The sequence below is a fragment of the Eretmochelys imbricata genome, chromosome 7 (assembly GCF_965152235.1).
Source record: "Eretmochelys imbricata isolate rEreImb1 chromosome 7, rEreImb1.hap1, whole genome shotgun sequence".
Lineage (NCBI taxonomy): Eukaryota > Metazoa > Chordata > Testudines > Cheloniidae > Eretmochelys > Eretmochelys imbricata.
Window position 1 is genome coordinate 52,781,552 of NC_135578.1, and position 22,912 is coordinate 52,804,463.

The window sequence follows — 22,912 nt, forward strand, 5'->3', positions numbered from 1 at the left end:
CTTAGTTGCTTCTAAGATTCTGCATGTCCAACAAAAACCATCTACTCACCCAACAAAAGTAAAATATAATAACTTGTACAATGATGTTGGTAAAAAGTTAAGTCATCATTTCATTAGGCCTATGCTGGTAAAATTCTTGAAAGTTTTGCAAGGCTGGTATAGACAGCATGTTCTGCTCAGGGTATGATATGGATAAAAAAACCCACTTGCAACAGGCAACAATGCAACTATGAACTCTAATTTGCTATTCCACACACAGAGCCCCAAGTTAGCTAACTTGGCACGTTTGCCATATTTCCGGGAGAAATTAGCATTCTCAAGTTGACATTGCAGTCACAGTGTCTATGCTGCAAAGTATCACTTGCAGCAGTCAGTCACTGAAAGGGGTACAGACAAAACCGTATTAAAAGCCGGTGCTATTCGTGTCATTAGTCTCTTTTTCTTGGCAGACTGGCTCAAGACATTTAAAGAGGCGCTGGCAAAGTTAGTGGGCTCTTCTGATTATGGTTTGGATTGCAGAACTCTTCCCTCATTGTGCCAGTTTGTCCTGCTCACATACTAAAGGATAGAGGGTGATTTTATCCAGTGCCTCAATTTGTTAAGACTGCCGCAGCCGGCTTCACTTTTAACCAGGTTCTAAGAGGAGAGTGATGACAAACCTGATGTGAAGATTAAGCCTAGAGACATTGGAAGTAACCTTTTAATCCAGGGATGCCCATATTTTGCCAGGACGTATCCAATGGGGTCCCACAGCTGTCTGTCCTAGATCTGGTACTATTCAATATTTTCATTCGTGACTTGGATAATGGAGTGGAGAGTACGCTTATAAAACTTGCAGATGACACCAAGCTGGGAGGGGTTTCAAGCATTTTGGAGGACAGGATTAGAATTCAAAGTGACCTTGATAAATTGGAGAACTAATTGGTCTGAAATCAACAAGATGAAATTCAATAGGGACACATGCAAAATACTTCACTTAGAGAGGAAAAATCAGGTGTACACATACAAAATGGGGAATAACTGACTAGGCAGTAGTACCACTGAAAAGGATGTGGGGGTTAGAGTAGATCAAAAATGGAATCTGAGCCAAAAATATGATGCTGTTGCAAAAAAGACAAATATTCTGGGGTGTGTTAACAGGAGTGTCTTATGTAAGAAATGGGAGGTAACTGTTCTGCTCTACTCAGCACTAGTGAGGCCTCAAGATCATGAAATCATAGAATCATAGAATATCAGGGTTGGAAGGGACCTCAGGAGGTCATCCAGTCCAACCCCCTGCTCAAAGCAGGGCCAATCCCCAACTAAATCATCCCAGCCAGGGCTTTGTCAAGCCTGACCTTAAAAATATCTAAGGAAGGAGATTCCACCACCTCCCTAGGTATGGAGTATCATTTCCAATTCTGAGTACCAAACTTCAGCAAAGATGTGGACAAATTGGAGGGAGTCCAGGGGAGAGCAACAAAAATTATAAAAACAACAAGGAGTCCGGTGGCACCTTAAAGACTAACAGATTTATTTGGGCATAAGCTTTTGTGGGTAAAAAAACCCACTTCTTCAGATGCATGGAATGAAAATTACAGATGCAGGCATTATTATACTGACACATGAAGAGAAGGGAGTTGCCTCACAAGTGGAGAACCAGTGTTGACGGGGCCAATTCGATTAGGGTGGATGTAGTCCACGCCCAATAATTGATGAGGAGGTGTCCATTCCAGGAGAGAGAAGTTGCTTTTGTAGTGAGCCAGCCACTATAAAAATTATAAAAGGTTTAGAAAACCTGACCTGTGAGGAAAGGTTAAAAAAATGGTCATTTAATCTTGAGAAGAGAAGACTGAGGGGGGACCTGATAACAGTCTTCAAATGTGGTAAGGGCTGTCATAAAGAGGACAGGAATCAATTGTTCTCAAAGTCCACTGAAGGTAGGAAAACAAGAAAGCAGCAAGGGAGATTTAGGTTGGAAAGTAGAAAATGCTTTCTAACTTTACTATAAGGTTAGTTAAGCTCTGTAACGAGGGAGGTTGTGGAATCCCCATCATTGGAGGTTTTTAAGAACAGGTTAGACCCACCCTGTGGGTGGGTGGTCTGGTATACTTGGCCCTGCCTCAATGACCTCTCCTGATCCCCTCCAGCCCTCCATGTCTCGGAGAGCTGCATCAACAGGCAGTTGGGAGCTGAGGGCAGAAAAATCAAAGGGGCACACCCTTTGTTTGCTTTCACTTAGAGCTTTCTTTACAAGCAAATAGAAACTGCTTGCCTGAGTTCTTAAGCAATAAAAACCTGCGGTTGAACCTGGATCAAAACTCTTTCATCCTGCGCATACAGGAACAAGAGAGTCGAGGGCTGCACTTCAGGACTACACAGTCCCTACTCTGTCTATTAAGGGGTTTATATTGTGCTCATCACCAGAGTTCCTGAGAGCCCCTTGATCTCCCCCTGCTTTAAACTGAAAAGAATCCACACCTCTCGGCATTTTTAAGTGATTTACAAAGCAGAGAGAGGCTGGTGGCAAAGCAACTATGCAGGTAAGTTCAACAGCCAGTATAAGCTCAGCAACAGTTCTCGCATAGCCTTGGATTTAGCTCTTGCTTCATTTAGGAGAGGAAGCATTAGCCAAGCACCTGGGTTATCCTTGCTTTTACAGAACTGCTGGGGGATCTTTAGTACTTCGAGAGTCATGTCTGCCCACCTCTTCCAAAGGATGGAGTTTATACAATATTCTGTAGTGCTGCAATGTAGTATCAGAGCATGCTACAAGACTAGTCCAAGCCAAGGTGGCCAAGTCACAAGCTCCAGCTCTGAACTTCTCCAGTGTTTGGAGGTAGGAAAGCATGAATCCAAGTGGTTTGGGCCCCAACTCTCCATAACACTCACAGGCTAGAGACCCACCAGAGAACCCACAGCCCAGAGGTGGGCAAACTACACCCCGCAGGCTATTTTAAGCTGGCCCACAAGCCGCACCGTACAGCTCAGCCGCGCTCAGCCATGGCGCTGGGCCTGGGCTGCTCTGCACAGTTCGGCCCAGCTCTGGCCGAGGCCGCACCACATGGTTCGGCCCCGCTTTGGCCAGGGAGCAGGGCCAAGGGCCACGCACATGCAGCTCAGCCCCACTCCAGCCAGGGCACAGGGTCCGGGGCCTCACCACATGGCTCCGGGAAGCTGCAGCATGGCCACGGTCCAGCTTCTATGCACTCCAATGGGAGCTGCAGAGGTGGTGCATGCGGATGGGGCAGCATGCAGAGCTGCCTAGCCGTGCCTCTGTATAGGAGCCGGAGAAGGGACATGCCACTGCTTCCAGGAGCCGCTTGAGATAAGTGCGACTTGGAGCCTGCACCCCCTGAGCCTCTCCCCATGCCCCAACCGCTTGCCCCCATTCCCCTCCTACTCTCCAAACCCCTTGATCCCAGCCCAAAGCACCCTTCTTCACCCCAAACCTCTCATCCCCAGCCCTACCCCAGAGCCCGCACTCCCAGCCAGAACCTGCACCTCTTCCTGCACCCATGCCCCAGCCCTGATCCCCCTCCCACCCTCCGAACCCCTCAGTCCCAGCCCAGAGCACACTCCTGCACCCCAAACTCCTCATCTCCAGCCCCACCCCAAAGCCTGCACCCCAAACCCCAATTCTGTGAGCATTCATGGCCCGCCATATAATTTCTGTTCCCCGATGTGGCCCTTGGGCCAAAAAGTTTGCCCACCCCTGCCACAACCATAATGTCCACCTCTGCCTTATCCCCTCCCAACCTAACATTTGTCCTACCAGCTTGTGTGGCTTGCAGCAGCTTTACTTGTCTCAGCCACTTGAGGAGTTGACTGGGGGGAGTGCTACAGCAAGTTCTGGACATCAGCTGCTAGCCTACCGTGAACACTGATGCCCACAGCTTGGCAGGGAACAGGGAAAAAGATGAGATCCAGGACAGCTCCTGGGCAAACAGCTCCTAGTTACTGCATCAAGATGGTCTTATTCTATATGAAGGCTCATTTTGTGGTACAAGTTTACAAGTATTTTCCTGGTTACATAATGAACTATTCTCACATATTCTAATTTTGCTAGAAAAAACCCTCAAATATGGGAAGTTCTAGGGCCAGATTCTGATCTGTTATACCGGTGCAAATCCAGAGCAACTCCTCTGATTTCACTGCAGTTACTCCACATTTACACAAGTGTAACAATCTGAATTTGGCTCACAAAATTCTTTGGGGACTGGACACAAGGGGACATGTGATACCGGGACCCTGCTAACAGAGCCAAATCACAGCCGCAGGCAGAGGCTGAAAATAACATTGGGAAATTTTGTTTTTAAAGCTGTCAACCCCCAAGGTTTATTTGTACCTCCTGGCATGAAACAAAACAAAGGCTGCTCCTCCCCGCCACAAATGGACAGTGATGCAAAATGGACACATTATCTTTGTATAGGATGGGTTATAACACTTAGGCCAAGTGTTATACACTCCAAGACATTTAGGATTCTAGCTTCCATGGAGTTCCATGAAAGTTAGAAGCCAAAATACCTTTGAGGATTGGGCCTTCGTGTATTAAGTCTGGCCCCACTTAGTGCATTTTGCCACGCCAATAAAGGGGGAAGGTACTAATGGGAGTTGGATGTCTACATCCCATTGACTTCCAAAGGAACCTCACCGCCTTTCTCCCCTAAAATTGACTGAAATTGAACTGAAACAGGCCACTAGTGTGCTTCAAAAGCTGTGCCCAGGAATGGGCTACGCATACCACAAAGGAATTGAAAGGGTGGCACTCCCCCATCTCCAAAGCTTTCCCATTAGTCAGTGTCCCTGCATTTTTAGCATAAATGAGTCATTGTGAGAATGAATCATTTGTCCCCTACCCTGCCTAGGGGCCTCTCTTATCTAGTAAAGCCAACAAGCTTAGTAATGGTTAAGATTAAAGTGCTCAGACTGTTATTTATGGCCTATATTCTGTTGCACCCGCTGTGTGACAGGCACTGTCCACATATACAGACACAGTCCCTGCCCCTAACAGCTCACCATTGGCAAGTCATTTAGAAAAGCTCTGGGTATGGAAATTATATGGCATGCCATGAATGCTCACAAAATTGGGGCTTGGGGTGCGGGAGGGGGCTCCAGCTGGGGGTGCGGGCTCTGGGGTGGGGCTGGGGATAAGGAGTTGGGGGGTGCAGGAGGGTGCTCTTGGCTGGGACCAAGGGGTTTGAGGGCAGGAGGAGGTCAGGGGTGCAGGCTCTGGGTGGCGCTTACCTCAAGCAGCTCCAGAAAGCAGTGGCATGTTCCCAATCCAGCTCCTACACGGAGGAGTGGCCAGGCAGCTCTGCATGGTGTTACCCATGCAGCTCCCATTGGCCGCGGTTCCCGGGCAATGGGAGCTGCAGGGGCGAAGCTTGGGGTGGGGGCAGTGTGCGGGGGACACACAGGAGCCGGGGGTGGGAGGGAGGAACATGCCACTGCTTACAGGAGCTGCATGGAGCAGGGCAAGCCCCCAACCCCACTCCCGGCTGGAGCACCAGAGCAGGGCAAGCCCCGGACCCCCGCTCCCTTATGGGAGCTCAAGGGCCGGATTAAAACGTCCGGAGGGCCGGATGCGGCCCCAGGCTGTAGTGTTCCCACCCTGACCTAGAGCAATTCTGAGGCTATAGAATGATGACTGGGACCTAATGACATTCCAGGCTACGCCACGTTCCAAAGCTAGTTTGAGGCTGCTAGCTCCTTGAGGCAGGGCCTGTCTCTCACTAGGCCTGACAAGTGCCTAGCACATCCTGGGCAGTACGGCAAAAATGAGTACAAAGAAAAAACAAGGCTCTTTCTAAACACAGCTCATCATGCACCACATCAAGCCTTGTTAGAGCTCAGCTGGTCCACAACAGAGTTCAGAATAAGGACTAGCTCAGTCTCCCTCACAGAGATCATAGAATCATAGAACATTAGTGATGGAAGAGACCTCAGGAGGTCGTCATCTAGTCCACCCCCTGCTCAAAGCAGGATCAATCCCAACTAAATCAGCCTAGCCAGGGCTTCTGTGAAGCTGGGCCTTAAAAACCTAGCACTATCACAGCTAGTCTGCTCGCTCTTTTAAGATTTGAGGCCATTGTTCCCACTGAAATCAGCTGGAGCTAGAGGTGCTTAGCACTGCTGAGAATCAGGTCATATGCCACTCTGGGACAGGGCACAGTGAGGAAACAACAAATAGCGCAAGCCCATTATTACTTACCTGGGGTTCAGAAGCCAGATTCATCTTGTATGGATTGGGCTTTCCTTCCTCTGTCACCAGAGGGGACCAGACTTTGGATTCTGTTCTGCAATACAGGAACGTTAATGATGGTTAATTTGATAGTTTCTTCCCTGGGTTCAGTTATGGGGATTCAGTTAAATGTTTTTTAAACCATTCAGAAACAGGACTCTCCGCAACACCAGGGAAGGGCAAGGGCTGGAAAATATTCCACACAAAATACTGGAAAAGTCAACCTGCATGGGTGGATTGTGGTGGGGAGGAAGGAGGAAGAAAACTGCAGTGTACTGAAAACTGTTAAAATTACAAGCTCTCCCCTTAAAATCCTAAGGGGTTTCCTTGTCCTGCTTGCAGGCTAGGGGCCTCTGAAGGAAGCATGCAGTCTGTGTTCTCAGTCAGTCTGCAGAGATTCAACACAGAATGAGGCATGCCTCTGTTTTAGCCAGGGAACAGCTTGCTTTGTCTCGCTCTGTTTTTGGCTACAGTATGTTTTTCTGGAGTCTTAGAAGTAACGTAGTGTTATATTGCAACCTTCCAGCTAGAGTACTTTATGTTTTCATTTCAATTCTCTCTGTATATGCCACATACATAACAAATTCAAGAACCATTTGCTAGTGAATCCTGTATTAAGTGACCAACTCCAAAGACTGACAAAAAAAGGTGGCATAATAGAGGTGGGCTGAGAACTTTCCTTTAAAACTGGAGGGGAGCCTATAAAAGACTAGATCTTATTGACTTGATACCAAAAATGTGTTTTTATATAAAAAAAACAAATATTTAAAACCCTTTGAAATATGGCATTTTAGCATAAGAACATGAAGTGTTACATAGAACTGTACAAAGTGCAGAAACTCCTGCACACAAAGTCTCCTGATTTGATCACATGTTCTGTGGTATTTGGCATTTAAAAAAAAGAAAAAGAAAAACCAGCTCCTGGATTCAAGTGATTACATGAAGCTCCCAGCTTTCATTAAAATAAAAGGTAAGTTTCTAGTCCTCATGGTTGAGGAGAAAAGCTTGAAAATGTGACACCACCACCCAAGGCAAATAAATACTCCAGATTGATTATATTTTAAATTCATGGTTTTTGTGGGACTGACTCATGCTTTCTGAGTGCTTGTGGTTGCGAAGCAGTTCTGCCAATCAGCTAGGAGATGGTGCTACTGTGCCTGGGCACAATTCTGGATAGCTGGAGTCGGGGGGGAGAAGTTAAACACTATGAAATGGCTTGGGGACCTAGGTTAGGGTGATCCCTTATTAAGAGGGAGAGGGCTTACAACCACAGGCTCATTGTATAGAAGAGAGAGGAAGGCACCAGATGGAAGAGTTCTGATCCAGCTCTGAATGCGTTTGCGTCAGACCCATCCCTAGCTTGGTCATTACTGACCTAATGAGTTGGGGATGTGAAGAAGCAGCATTTCTGCCAACAGAAGTTACTAGAATTTGCAACAACAATGGCCAGAAGTCATTCCAGCAAATGTTCCAGCAACGCGTGATAAACAGTAAGCGTACATCTACCCTGCAACAACAGACCATTGGCATGGCTGAGTTTAGCCCCAAGAGCCTGGGCCAGCCAGTGGGGCTAAAAATTGCAGTGTAGACACTTTGTGGTCGGGCTGGGGGAAGCCCCACGAGGGGGTTGGGTCTCAGAGCCTGGGCTCCAGCCCAAGCCCTAATGTCTACACTGTTATTTTTATCCTCACAGCCTGTGCCCTGTGAGCCCAAGTCAGTTGACCCAGGCTCTGAGACTAGTGCCATGGGTTTTTTATTGCAGTGTAGACATACCCCAAGTGCCTGACAGTGTGACCTTTATTCATGGGAGCAGTTCCTTGGACGTCAGTGTGATAACCCACATGAGTAATGGCTGTCTGAGCCATTAGGAATAGCTGGGAGGCAGTACTATTCATGTATTTTCTTCAGGCACATCTTGAATACACAGAGTATGTGTTATATCCCTATGCTGGCCTGCCCTAAATTCTAATCATTTTGTATATAAAAAGAGTGTTACTGTTGAACAAACAGATGCCTCTTGAGGGCTTATAAAATGATTTGTCAGACTCCATCAGTGGATAGAGTGAGAACTGCAAGGACCAAGCGCGCCCAGGGAGAAAGCCTGGAGAGTGGACCCAGCTATATGTATTTCCACTCACTAACTGTGGATTGACTGGACTATTTGCAAGTTCCCGCAAAACAGCCTGCAGTGCAAATAAAGATTAGGAACACAGTAGCCCCTAAGTTTTAAAAGATCTTAAAACATAGATTAAAGACAAACTAATGATTATGGCTCAGGACATAGTCATCCACATTCCTGGGCCTGAGAAATCTTAAGCATGCCACTTTAATTCTCTGTGCCTCATCCTTCCCATCTGTAAAATGGCATATATTTCACTGCCCCATCGAGATGTTGTGAGGCTTATATTTGTTAATGTTATATGTGGAATTATTTTCTGAAAAATTTCCCCAATTTTTTAAAATTTAAAATTGTTGAAAACATTTTAAAAACATTTCTGTCAGTTCAAGAACTGGCTTAAAAAAGGGGGGATATTGTGGCAATTTCACTGAGATTTTTCCAATTTTTACTCAAATTTGGAAATTCCACATGGCTGATAAACCCTTCTGAAGCGTTTTAAAAGATGTGTCCTGTTCTGACAGGAACCATTTTGCATTTGCCGTGGCAAACTCTACTTTTTAGATACCTAATTGCCCAACCGCACCCACAAATTAGATCCTTGAGTACTGAAATAGGAGGATTTACACATGCAATTAATATAGCGGTTGGGAACAAACCTCTTTAAAAATCAGGCCTTTAATCAGGGGTGCAAAACAGAAGAGGGTCACATTCACACAGGGCCACATTAATTGCAGAGGAAATACCATGGACTTACACAAGGGATGAATTTGGCCCATATCATTTAACAAGCCGGTTCCCATTGCCATTCAGTTTAAAAAAAAAAAACCTACACGCTCACCGCTCTTTCTCCTCCCTTAGCGATGGAGAGCTCGCCTGGGTATAGCATTTGCCTCCTGTTAATATCTATTGTACACGGAACATTAAACATTAGAAATCCAATACACTGGAAATGCCTTGTGTGGAGAAGTAGAAAGTCAGTCGCACGTGACAGTTTAGTGCAGTCTGCAACCTGCAATCCAGGGATAGAGAACCTCTTTCTACAAGGTAGGGTAGTTTAAAAAAAAAAAAGACATTGTTCCATTGCAAGGGTCCATCTGAAGTGCTAATACATCACCACCTGGCTTATCTGAGAGAGTTGGCTTTTAATGGGCGTTTTGGGCACCCAAAAAATACAGAATGAAGTTTGTTATACAGCCTGACCAAAATACAACCACCTCTGAGATGGAGGTTGGCAGTCAACCAGTGCACAGTGACTGGGGATGGAGAAGTTTTGGCCAGAAGACAGAACCCACCCCAAAGAAAGAAATAAGGTCTTTAATGATAATATAGACCAGATGGGACCTCTATTTTCATCTCACCTGAAAAACAAAAATTGCATGGAATTAAAATAACCTACCCAGAATGGATGAAAATATGAATATGAACCCTAACTGCAAATCTGTAGGTATTTCAAATGATTCTTGGACCATTAAAGACATCCTTTGATACCAATTATAACTGGTGCTAAATCCCAATAAGACTGGCCTAGTTCCAATACAGACTCCCTTCTACAACTCTCAGTAATAACATGTTTTCCTGCATCAGATTCAGACTGCCAAAATACGGGAGCATTAAGACGCTTTACAAGGCAGACAAAGTTCTCTTCAGCAGAGTTTGGCAAACATTTTTTGGCAAAGAGTAATTTCAACAAAAAGTTCATTTTTGAGGGCTCTGAAGCTTTGCAAATTCGGGTGGAATTTAACAAAATAGCTTTGGATTAATTTTTTTTTTTTAAGTTTTAGAAAAAAAGTCAAAACAGTTCATTTTGACCATTTCAGAACATTTTGTTTTCATTTTTTCATTTCAAAACAGTATTGCATTTTGAAATTTGGCCAAAGTAAAACAGACACAAACACACACACACACACACACGCACGCAAGGGTGAAAAACAAAATCACCAAACTGAAATGAAAGACTTGGGGGAAACATTGTTTCAAGTCAACCCAAATGTTTCAAGCAACTCGAAACAATTTTTCTTTATTTTGAGGGGGGTTTTTTTGAGCTAATGAAAAGTTTTTAAAAAATCTATTCTCTTTAATTTTTTTCCAGTTTGGTCCCTAGACCAAATAATCAATTGTTCACTCAGCCCTAATCTTCAAGGCAGGCCATATATCAACATGAGACAAAATTCTCCCCTCTGAGTCAGTGGATCCAACTGACATTGCACTGCACCTACAACACACAGGTTTCAGAGTAACAGCCATGTTAGTCTGTATTCGCAAAAAGAAAAGGAGTACTTGTGGCACCTTAGAGACTAACCAATTTATTTGAGCATGAGCTTTCGTGAGCTACAGCTCACTTCATCGGATGCATACCGTGGAAACTGCAGCAGACTTTATATACACACAGAGATCATAAAACAATACCTCCTCCCACCCCACTGTCCTGCTGGTAATAGCTTATCTTATAAGCTTATTATAAGCTATTATAAGCTTATTATAAGCTATTACCAGCAGGACAGTGGGGTGGGAGGAGGTATTGTTTTATGATCTCTGTATGTATATAAAGTCTGCTGCAGTTTCCACGGTATGCATCCGATGAAGTGAGCTGTAGCTCACGAAAGCTCATGCTCAAATAAATTGGTTAGTCTCTAAGGTGCCACAAGTACTCCTTTTCTTTCTACAACACACAGGACTTCTTGCTCCATGCAAGAGAGGAGACAGCAGAGAGCCTAGCTCAGGTTCACAGACCACAGAAGTAACTTTGGCATTAAAGAAAAGGAGTACTTGTGGCACCTTAGAGACTAACCAATTTATTTGAGCATAAGCTTTTGTGAGCTACAGCTCACTTCTTCGGATGCATAAAGTGGAAAATGCAGTGAGGATATTTTATACACACAGACCATGAAAAAATGGGTGTTTATCACAAGTACTCCTTCTTATCCAAATATAAAAGGAGTACTTGTGGCACCTTAGAGACTAACCAATTTATTTGAGCATGAGCTTTCGTGAGCTACAGCTCACTTCATCAGATACATACCGTGGAAACTGCAGCAGACTTTATATATACACAGAGAATATGAAACAATACCTCCTCCCACCCCACTGTCCTGCTGGTAATAGCTTATCTAAAGTAATCGTCAGGTTAGGCCATTTCCAGCACAAATCCAGGTTTTCTCACCCTCCACCCCCCCACACAAATTCACTCTCCTGCTGGTGATAGCCCATCCAAAGTGACAACTCTTTACACAATGTGCATGATAATGAAGTTAGGCCATTTCCTGCACAAATCCAGGTTCTCTCACTCCCTCACCCCCCTCCAAAAACCCACCCCCATACACACACAGACTCACTCTCCTGCTGGTAATAGCTCGTCCAAACTGACCACTCTCCAAGTTTAAATCCAAGTTAAACCAGAACATCTGGGGGGAGGGGGGGGGAGGAAAAAACAAGAGGAAATAGGCTACCTTGCATAATGACTTAGCCACTCCCAGTCTCTATTTAAGCCTAAATTAATAGTATCCAATTTGCAAATGAATTCCAATTCAGCAGTTTCTCGCTGGAGTCTGGATTTGAAGATTTCAACAATTTCCATCCCACCATCAACCTCAGCCTGGTCCAGTCCACACAAGAGATCCACTTCCTGGACACTACAGTGCTAATAAACAATGGTCACATAAACACCACCCTATACCGGAAACCTACTGACCGCTATTCCTACCTGCATGCCTCCAGCTTTCACCCTGACCACACCACACGATCCATCGTCTACAGCCAAGCTCTGCGATACAACCGCATTTGCTCCAACCCCTCAGACAGAGACAAACACCTACAAGATCTCTGTCAAGCTTTCTTACAACTACAATACCCACCTGCGGAAGTAAAGAAACAGATTGATAGAGCCAGAAGAGTTCCCAGAAGTTACCTACTACAGGACAGGCCTAACAAAGAAAATAACAGAACGCCACTAGCCGTCACCTTCAGCCCCCAACTAAAACCCCTCCAACGCATTATTAAGGATCTACAACCTATCCTAAAGGATGACCCAACACTCTCACAAATCTTGGGAGACAGGCCAGTCCTTGCCTACAGACAGCCCCGCAACCTGAAGCAAATACTCACCAACAACCACATACCACACAACAGAACCACTAACCCAGGAACTTATCCTTGCAACAAAGCCCGTTGCCAATTGTGCCCACATATCTATTCAGGGGACACCATCACAGGGCCTAATAACATCAGCCACACTATCAGAGGCTCGTTCACCTGCACATCCACCAATGTGATTTATGCCATCATGTGCCAGCAATGCCCCTCTGCCATGTACATTGGTCAAACTGGACAGTCTCTACGTAAAAGAATAAATGGACACAAATCAGATGTCAAGAATTATAACATTCATAAACCAGTCGGAGAACACTTCAATCTCTCTGGTCACGCAATCACAGACATGAAGGTTGCTATCTTAAAACAAAAAAACTTCAAATCCAGACTCCAGCGAGAAACTGCTGAATTGGAATTCATTTGCAAATTGGATACTATTAATTTAGGCTTAAATAGAGACTGGGAGTGGCTAAGTCATTATGCAAGGTAGCCTATTTCCTCTTGTTTTTTCCTCCCCCCCCCCTCCCCCCAGATGTTCTGGTTTAACTTGGATTTAAACTTGGAGAGTGGTCAGTTTGGACGAGCTATTACCAGCAGGAGAGTGAGTCTGTGTGTGTATGGGGGTGGGTTTTTGGAGGGGGGTGAGGGAGTGAGAGAACCTGGATTTGTGCAGGAAATGGCCTAACTTCATTATCATGCACATTGTGTAAAGAGTTGTCACTTTGGATGGGCTATCACCAGCAGGAGAGTGAATTTGTGTGGGGGGGTGGAGGGTGAGAAAACCTGGATTTGTGCTGGAAATGGCCTAACCTGACGATTACTTTAGATAAGCTATTACCAGCAGGACAGTGGGGTGGGAGGAGGTATTGTTTCATATTCTCTGTGTATATATAAAGTCTGCTGCAGTTTCCACGGTATGTATCTGATGAAGTGAGCTGTAGCTCACGAAAGCTCATGCTCAAATAAATTGGTTAGTCTCTAAGGTGCCACAAGTACTCCTTTTATATTTGGATAAGAAGGAGTACTTGTGATAAACACCCATTTTTTCATGGTCTGTGTGTATAAAATATCCTCACTGCATTTTCCACTTTATGCATCCGAAGAAGTGAGCTGTAGCTCACAAAAGCTTATGCTCAAATAAATTGGTTAGTCTCTAAGGTGCCACAAGTACTCCTTTTCTTTTTGCGAATACAGACTAACACGGCTGTTACTCTGAAATTTGGCATTAAAGATGTAAACTACTTTACGCAACTATCAGATTTGCCTTCACATTAAAGAGAAAACATTTTGGTTTCCAAGTCTGCAATCATCCCAATTTGTCACTGGATATAAATATTAACAGCAAGGTCACCCCCAGCTTTACTTTCTATCCAAGTTAAAAGTTATCCAAACAAAAAGGTTAAATAGTCAACATTTTTATCCCCTTGTGGCCAGTGAGGATAAAGTTTCCCTTTGTCTTTGCAACAGCTGCTACAAAATTCTTCACTCAATCACTCAGTGAGCAATTCACAGCACCAGATAAGGGGTGAAGAGGAGAGAATTTAGCACTAACAGGTTTTAAGGAAAGGAGTACTTGTGGCACCTTAGAGACTAACCAATTTATTTTAGCATGAGCTTTCGTGAGCTACAGCTCACTTCATCAGATACATACCGTGGAAACTGCTGCAGTTTCCACGGTATGTATCTGATGAAGTGAGCTGTAGCTCACGAAAGCTCATGCTAAAATAAATTGGTTAGTCTCTAAGGTGCCACAAGTACTCCTTTTCTTTTTGCGAATACAGACTAACACGGCTGTTACTCTGAAACAGGTTTTAAGGAGTGAATTCTTCTAACAGATTTAAGTGAAGTCCTCTCCAGCTACACACTAGACAGTATATAAATAAAGTCTATGAAGTTGGATGACTGGTTAGATTAGTAATAGGCAACAAGAGCCTCTCACTAATAAGTAAAAACAACTAGGAGTCCTTGTGGCACCTTAGAGACTAACAAATTTATTTGGGCATAAGCTTTTGTGGGCTAGAACCCACTTCATCAGATGCATGGAGTGAAAAATTAAGTAGGCAGGTGTAAATATACAGCACATGAAAAGAAGGGAGAGGGGCAGATTTACTTTCTCACTTCAAACCCTGGGCTGAAAGCAACCAAATAAAATCTCAAAGAAATAACCAAAGTGCTAACACAAGAAAGTTTCTGGCACAGTACAAGACTTAATACAGCTGTCCTGTCCCTTTCTGGGGTGGAAGCTGAATGTGTGAGAAGACAGAAGATACCCTCCCTCTCAAACATTTTTAGAAGGGAGGTTTAACAAGCTGTGAAAGGTGCTGGTTTCATGGCTAAGCACAGTCACCTTCAGGGCATGATGTAAGCCTGTTTAACCAGGCTTTCAACCAGCATCATGGCAAAGTGTGAGCCCCAGGGTACAGATATGAGGCAGTAACTTTTGAGTCATTCATTGTATGGCTGACTCACTGTCGTACATAGATGGTATTTAAATACTGGACCCAATCTGCGGCCAGCTAGGACTCCAGGGGCATCATGAGGCTGTGCAATATGGCTGGCTGGAATTTCGTGGAGGCAGTGGGGCAAGAACAGTCTTCTTTCTCTAAAAGCACTAGGCCTTTACCACGTGACTTAAAAGGTACCACTCCATTAGCTGTTAGCAATCTAGAGCCTATAACAGAGTTGAGCTGATTTTATCCAGAAATTCACACATTTGCCATTCATTACAATACCCACATATTAAATACATCTGAATGTTCAGACTTTCATGGTTTTTCCACTGGTCAGCTAGACAGATCACTATTTTCACATGAAGGAAAGAGGCCATGAAACAGACTTGAAATGGTTTTGTCTGCAGCAATCATTAGTAAATTTCACACAGGAGTGCTGCCTAACACCCAGCAAGTCCCAGAAAGCAACAAAGAGCTCTTCCTGGGCTCCAGAGCTGTTTCTGAGGATTAGACAATTGGCATGCCCATATATAGACATGCACTAAGCATCAGTCTTTTCCCAGGGCCAAGAGAATTATTAGTAAGATGACAGGGCTGGAAAATTCCTGCTGGCAAGACAGCACAAGGCAAAGTTAAGTGAATCAACAGAATTCACAGGGATCTGTTCTTGGAACACACATTCTACTCTATTAGGACATCACACAACCAGTCCTCACCAGTCCAAAGTGATCAGGGCCTCCGGTAGCAAGTGTATGGTTTAACCTGCATGACACAGAACAGTTAAATCTTTTTTTACCCCCCACCCTTCCTTCCCATAATACGTGACGGTGTTTGGGTTATTGCATTTTTCACTTTTGTTATAATATAACCTGGTAGGAGACCATTCTTCCCTGTGCTCTTGGCAGCTTAAGAGAACGAATGCACAACTTCACTTCTTGGCACCAGTTCTGCTAGAGTAACAGACTGTTTTTCAAACTAAAAAGGTGTGATAAGAATGCACATTCTGGTATCAGAACCATGAAAGGGCAGCTAGAAAATTGATGAAGGAGATGGCGAGAGCAGGAAGAGAGGTTACATAGTTGTATTCCTTTCTGCAAATATTGCCATACTATTGCAACCCACACATGCTTTCAACACTGTGGAGAGAGAATTACTCAGAGAAAAAAACATTTTTTGATAGAGACATGCAAAATGTTGCCTTTTGGTTGCTCCTGGTTACATACCAGCATGGCACTATAGGTCAGAACTTCTTGTTTGCTCAGTCATATTGTGAGAGCCAAGGACATTACAATTAACACCAACTCGAGCTAGCCAGTGAAAAAAGCTTTTGTCTGGATCATCCAAATACATTTTATGTGTATCTATTCTAGAGCCACAGAGAAAGCTTGTGTATTTGGCTTGGGTCAAATTCAACAGGTGCAGCTGCACTGGAGCTAGAGGAGTTGAGTGATTAATTTGGCTGTATGAGAATTTGGCTGTTTTCCTTGGGTTTTCCCTTCCTTGCGTGTTCTGTCTGTTGGTCCTACTGAATCTTTTCCTATCAACAATGGCTCCCAACATACTCTGAGTTCCCAGTGTCCTAGTGGCGCTCTCCTATCTGCCACTTCTCTCCTGCTTCTCATACCCTTAAAGGAAAAATTGCATGCTCATTTTGATCATATACAGCTGGGAAAAGATATTTTGCTTTGCCCAAGAATCCCAATTTAAAAAAAGAAGGAGCACAAACCCTAATTAAAACAGGACAAGAGTTCAGATCAAAGAGTCCAGTGCCAGAGCCAAAACTTCAGCTCTCCAAAGGACAGAGTGGGCGCAAAACCCTGGTTGTGAAACTCCTGAACTTGGTAATAAGAATTTGGGTGGAGAATCTAAACTTTCCCTAAGAAGTCTGGAAAGGGTCTTTGGTTCAAGCTCTGAATCCTGATCTGAAAACAGATTTGATCCAGGATTTTGGTTTTGGGGTCGTTCTCTTTAATCAATAAAGGACAGCACCTCTGGATACTGAAATAAATATGGAGCCAGAGGAGGAATTTGGGGATGGAGGCAATGAGGGCTGCACTTGCTTATATATGTAGTAAGATGGAAGAGTCTTGAGTCTGCTGGAGTATGCCAGCTCCTATAGATTAGGGATTTTGTTTTCTTTGTTTTTGACTATGAAAGGAGCATGAGACATGGAGCTGGATTGTCCACCACTGAAGACAATGGGAGCTTTAGCAGTGACTTAGAAGAGAACTTTACTTTTATACTTGGGAACCGCTTATTAAAATCCCCTCCCACCTGAACTGGACAAAAGTACAGTGAATGAATGAAATGAAATGCTAACGAGCATAAACTCTCTGCTAGTCACACTAATCGATGTAGGAATTCAGCATGTGTGTCAACATTCTAGAGCTACCACACTCAAATGGAAGAAAACAGAACCCTCCAAAGGGTGTTGTCATGTCAATGAGCAAAACAGCAGGCAGTGCATTCAGAAGAGCACACTCAGCAGACCAAATTCATGCTTAGTCTTAACTCCTCAGAAGTTAGTGGACATCCATCAGAGCTGAATTTTCCCCACTGGATGAGAGAACAAAACATGCATGTTTTCTTTAGTCAGTAATTTCATCCACTCCCACAAGCTGTTATCCTGCCTACAATCTGATCTGAAATATTTTTGAACTATTACCATCATTAAGGAAAATACCGAAACAGGAAACATCGGAATGCTGTTGATATCCATAATCAAATACAGAGCACAAACAGCATTTCCTTTACCAGAACCGCCCATGTCCATCCAACTCTCTACGCTGACACTATTTTTAAACAGTCAGAGGCACATGCAAGGCTAGGGGAAATTCAGCCACACAACTCCCATTAAAATAAGTTGGTCGCATGGGTAACCAGAGACACACTCATTTGTAAGGTTAGGAATAAACTTCCATGATACCTTCATGGCTTTTGGAAGCTTATTAATATCATGAAGATCATGAATCAGTGTTTCATTCCGCTCTCCACTTCATAAAATGGAGATCCTCACCTACCTAGTGACGTATGCAGTTCCCCTTACTATAGTATCTGAGTACTTAGCTCTGTAAATTGGATTCAAATCCATGATCTGGATTCAAACCCACAATTGTAAAATCACAAACTAGAACATGATTGTATCACTACTAACACTGGACCTAAACAACGGGGCAGTTTCCCCTCCTAATCTTGGGTTCTCAGAATGTTTTGTAGATCTCATGAACCACACCGGGCTCCAGATTATCATCATTTTAAAATTATTTAGGTCCAAATTTAAGATTCCTAGATTTTATGCTCTCACAAGGCGCATGTGTTACTGCTCTTGGTACATGGAGAATATGAAGATGCAGCTTAGCACATTGGCCCTTGCCCTGCACCTTCTTCCAGCCTCACACGATGTATTGTATTGTAGCTTAAGTCCTCAAAGACCATCTCAGAAAAGACAGATCACATCAACCTCAAAGCAACTCATTTACACATAACAGAAATGGTACGAAATGAAGTACTCAGGGCTAAATCCTGAATTTTTACATGTAACATGGCCAACTGACTACTAGGAACTAGACAAATGAGCCTCATTTCATATAGGCCACCAAATAGTTACATGGTTTGCTACCTCTGATATGAGCTGGTGACTCAGAGGTGAAAGGCTCTATGCTCCATTAACAAAAGGAGCCACCCAGGTTGAGATGATTTTTTTGGTCACCACTCGTCTCCTTCCTGCAGTTCTCCTTGCCAGCAGTTCTCAACTGGAGCCTGGTGGGGCAACAGTCCAGTGCCCCATAGGACGAAAGCCCCTCCCCCTGTGGCTAAAGCCAGGAGCCTCACCTCACCTTTCTGCCCACACCGGGCCCCGGAATTTTTATAGCCTGTTTAGAGGAGTGGGGGGGGGGGGGAGGCGCTAAAAGAAAAACATGGAGAACCCCTGGTCTACACCATATTTCATCGGGCATCTGAGAATGTGGAAAAACAAGCAGAAAACAGTTTCCTACCTCTCAAAACTGTTGTTCTTCGAGATGTGTTGCTCATGTCCCTTCCGTGTCAGGGGTGCCTGCTCGCCACATGCACCAGAACCGGAAGCTTTTCCCCCAGTGGTATCCCATAGGGCTGGCTCTGGCGCCCTCTGGAATCATGCGTGTATGTGCCGGTATAAGGGATGCCACTGGCTCACACCTTTCAGCTCCTTCTTGCCGGAACTCCGACAGAGGGGAAGGAGGGTGGGTCATGGAATGGACATGAGCAACAGATCTCAAAGAGCAACAGTTACGAGAGGTAGGGAACCGTTTTTCTTCTTCGAGTGCTTGCTCATGGCCATTCCATGTCAGGTGACTCAAAAGCAGTGCCGCTGGAGGTGAGCAGGAGTTTATGGACGCGTCGATTGTAATACCACTCTGTCGAGGCCAGCATCGTCTTGGGCCTGCTGAGTGATGGCACAGTGGGTCATGAAGATATGGGAAGACAACAATGTCACGGCCCTGTAGAAGTCCTGGATTGGGATGCGTGCCAGGAAAGCTGATGATGATGCCTGTGCTCTTGTTGAATGAGCAGTCACTATCGGTGGAGATACAGCTTTTGCCTGCTCGTAGCAGGTGTGGATGTAGCCGGTTATCCAGGGCGAACTTCTTTGAGAGGACACCTGGGACTCGCTTCATCCTGTCAGCCACTGCAATGAAAAGCTTAGTAGACCTGTGGAAGGGTTTGGTTCGCTCAAGGTAGAAGGCCAGGGCACGTCTGATGTCGAGAGTATGCAGACGCCGCTCCTTGTTGGAACTGTGCAGCTTTGGAAAGAACACTGGTGGGAGGGATAGCTCAGTGGTTTGAGCATTGGCCTGCTAAACCCACGGTTGTGAGTTCAATCCTTGAGGGGGCCATTTAGGGATCTGGGGCAAAAATTGGGGATTGGTCCTGCTTTGAGCAAGGGGGTTGGACTAGATGATCTCCTGAGGTCCCTTCCAACCCTGATATTCTATGATTCTAAGATAACTTGATTGACATGGAACTGCGATACCACCTTTGGCATGAAGGCTGGGTGGGGATGCAGCTGGACCTTTCCGTGTAGAACACCGTATATGGGGGTTCTGAGGATAGAGCATTGATCTTGGAGACTCATTTCGCTGAAGTGATGGTGTCACACGGTCCCTGCAGGCTTTCTCCCTCTTGAGCCTGTGCCCTGTGTTTAGGCTGGTATTATAAAGAATCTTCCACGTCTTCTTTTGCTGGATCACCCAAGTGTCTTTATTTACAGTGTTTGTGCAGTTCCCAGATCCCCCAACAGCTAGTGCTCCCCAGACCCTCCCCAGGGTCTCCTGGCTTTTGAGGCTTCCTTCTTTGGTAAGGAGACAGCAATACCACCCTCCTGTCTCCTCCCAGCCCAGCCTCCTCACTGAGGTTTCCCCAGGGCTTCTATGGCCCTCTCGTGCCTCAGCCCAGCTGTCACGACTTAGCTCCTCTGTTCCTCTGAGCCAGCCCTCATTAGGGCTTGCAGCTGGGCTCCCTGCTGAGTACCTGCATCTCTACCCCTGGCCTCCTGGCCAGAGAGCAGGCTGCAGCCAGCATTTTGGCAGGGCCTTAAAGATGTTTACCCCTTCCCTGCCACAGATGGCTACAAGGAAGGCAACCTTCCACAATAGATGTAGGAGACAGCAGGAATCCAAGGGCTTGAAGGGAGGACCAGTGAGCCTGGAAAAGACCAGGTTGATATCCCCTTGAGGGACTGGATCATGGATCTGTGGGAAGAATCTTTCAAGACCCTTAAAGAATCTGATCATCATTGCACGTGAGAAGACTGATTTACCCTGAGTAGTAGGGTGGAAAGCTGATATGGCTGCCAGGTGTATCTTGATCGATGAAAGTGCCAGACCTTGGTGCTCTAAATGCAGCAAATATTCCAGAATGGATTGTAAAGAAGTCTGAGCTAGAGAAAATTTCTGTTCTGACACCCAGCAAGAAAAGTGCTTCCACTTAGCCAGGTAAGTTGCTCTGGTGGAGGGTTTTCTGCTTTCTTACAGGATCTGCTGGACCTGTGCAGAGCAGGCCTGTTTCTCGAGGCTTAGCTATGCACCATCCATGCAGTCAGGTGCAGTGAGGCAAGGTGCAGGTGCAGCAACCATCCGCGGCCTATGAAAGCAGGTCTGGGTGGTTAGGAAGTGTCCATGGGGCTCCACTGCTAAGTCCATGAGCATGCTGAACCAATACTGGCGAGGCCATGCCAGGGCTAGCATAATGACTTGCGCTTTGTTCCTCTTGATCTTCAGAAGGGCATTGCTGATAAGTGGGGTAGGTGGAAAGGCATACATCAGGTCGCCTGCCCATGACAGGAGAAAGGCATCGGATAGTGAACTGCTGTCCAGACCTGTTAGGGAGCAAAATCGGTGGCATTTTCTGTTTTGCCTAGTAGCAAATAGGTCCACTTGGGGAGTTTCCCACCTCTGGAAGATGGTCCTGATGACCTCTGGGTGGAGGGACCACTCATGGTCAGAGAAGAAGGACCTGCTGAGGTGATCTGCTAGTGTGTTCCGGACCCTGGGGAGATGAGAGGCTTCCAGATGGATAGCGTGTTGGATACAGAAGTCCCACAGATGAAGGACTTTTTGGCAGAGGGCTGATGACCGTGCTCCCCCTTGCTTGCTGACATAGAACGTCAAAGCTGTGTTGTCTATCAACACCTGCACTACCTTGCCCAAGAGCTGAGGAAGGAACACTTTGCAAGCCAAATGGATGGCCCTGAACTTCCTGATGCTTATGTGTAACAACAGCTCCTGTTGGGCTCCCCATCCCAAGTCTGAGGCATCTGACTCCGGGGACACTATGGGCTGTGGAGTTGCAAATGGAACTCCTCTGGTTAAATTGTGTGGGTTCAACCACCATGCTAGGGAGGTAAGTATTTGCAGTAGAATTGTGAGGACCTTGTCCAAGTGATGCCTGGCTGGGGAGTAGACAGACACCAGCCACATCTGCAGTGGTCTGAGATGCAGTCTTGTGTGCTGAAACACATAGGTGCATGTTGCCCTGTGCCCTAGCAGTCTGAGACATACCCAGGCTGTGGTGAGTGGATGGCTCATGACTCACGCAATCAGATCTGACATCACTCAGAACCTGGCTTGGGTAGAGTTGAGAACTGCTCCTATAAACTCTCTCTTTTGCACCAGGACCAATGTTGATTTTTGTTAGTTTATCAACAGGTCCAGTGCCTGGCAGGTGGCTTGGATGCTGTGCTGGACCTGTGCTCTTGAATGATCCTTGATGAGCCAATTGTCAAGATAAATTTGAACACCCCAATGTCCAAGGTAGGCTGCAACTACTGCCATACCTTTTGTGAATATTCTTGGGGCTGTTGCTAGGCTGAACGGGAGCATGAGAACTGGTAGTAAGTCTGCCCCACTACGATTCATAGAAACCTTTTGTGACCATGGAAAATTGAAATACGCAAGTACACATCCTTTAAGTTGAGGGCGGTGTACCAGTCTCCAAAATCCATAGAAGGGATGATGGAGGCCAGAGAGACCATGCGGAACTTCAACTTCTTGAGATATTTGTTGAGGCCTCGAAGGTCCAAGATTGGACATAGACCTCCTGCGGCCTTCAGCATCAGAAAGAAGTGGGAGTAAAAACCTTTCCCTCTCAGTTCTTTGGGAACTTCCTCTACGGCCCCCGCCCACAGGAGGGCGTGCACCTACTGGATGAGCAGTTGTTTGTGAGAAGGGTCCCTGAAGAGGGACAGGAAAGGCCGGGGGGGGGGGGGGCGGGAAGAAGGGATGTAAACAAATTGGAGGGTGTACCCCACTGCTACAGCGCTGAGCATTCACTGGTCCAATGTTGTAGTTGCCCAAGCAGGGAGGTAGCGCAAGAGACGGTTTGAAAATAAAAGGGTGTTTGGATCCTGGTTGCAGACTGGGAGGTCGCCCTTGGGCGCACCTTCAAAATGATGCTTATTTTCAGGCAGGTATCGGGTAGAGCCCAATTGGGTGGATGCAGCTGGCGGTTGGCCCTGGTGCCATTATAGCCCCTGCCCTTCTTTCGGTAGGGCGCTGA

The 22,912-nt window shown here is 45.6% G+C and overlaps 1 protein-coding gene across 2 annotated transcripts in view; it reads right to left on the reverse strand.

The window, feature by feature from the left end:
- Positions 1–22,912, reverse strand: part of PDLIM1 (PDZ and LIM domain 1) — a 93,655-nt gene that overhangs the window by 30,372 nt on the left and 40,371 nt on the right. For both annotated transcript variants that reach the window (XM_077822612.1, XM_077822609.1), the window contains exon 3: positions 6,194–6,278. In XM_077822612.1, the coding sequence (XP_077678738.1) occupies positions 6,194–6,278 (85 nt within the window). The remainder of the gene's footprint in view (positions 1–6,193; positions 6,279–22,912) is intronic.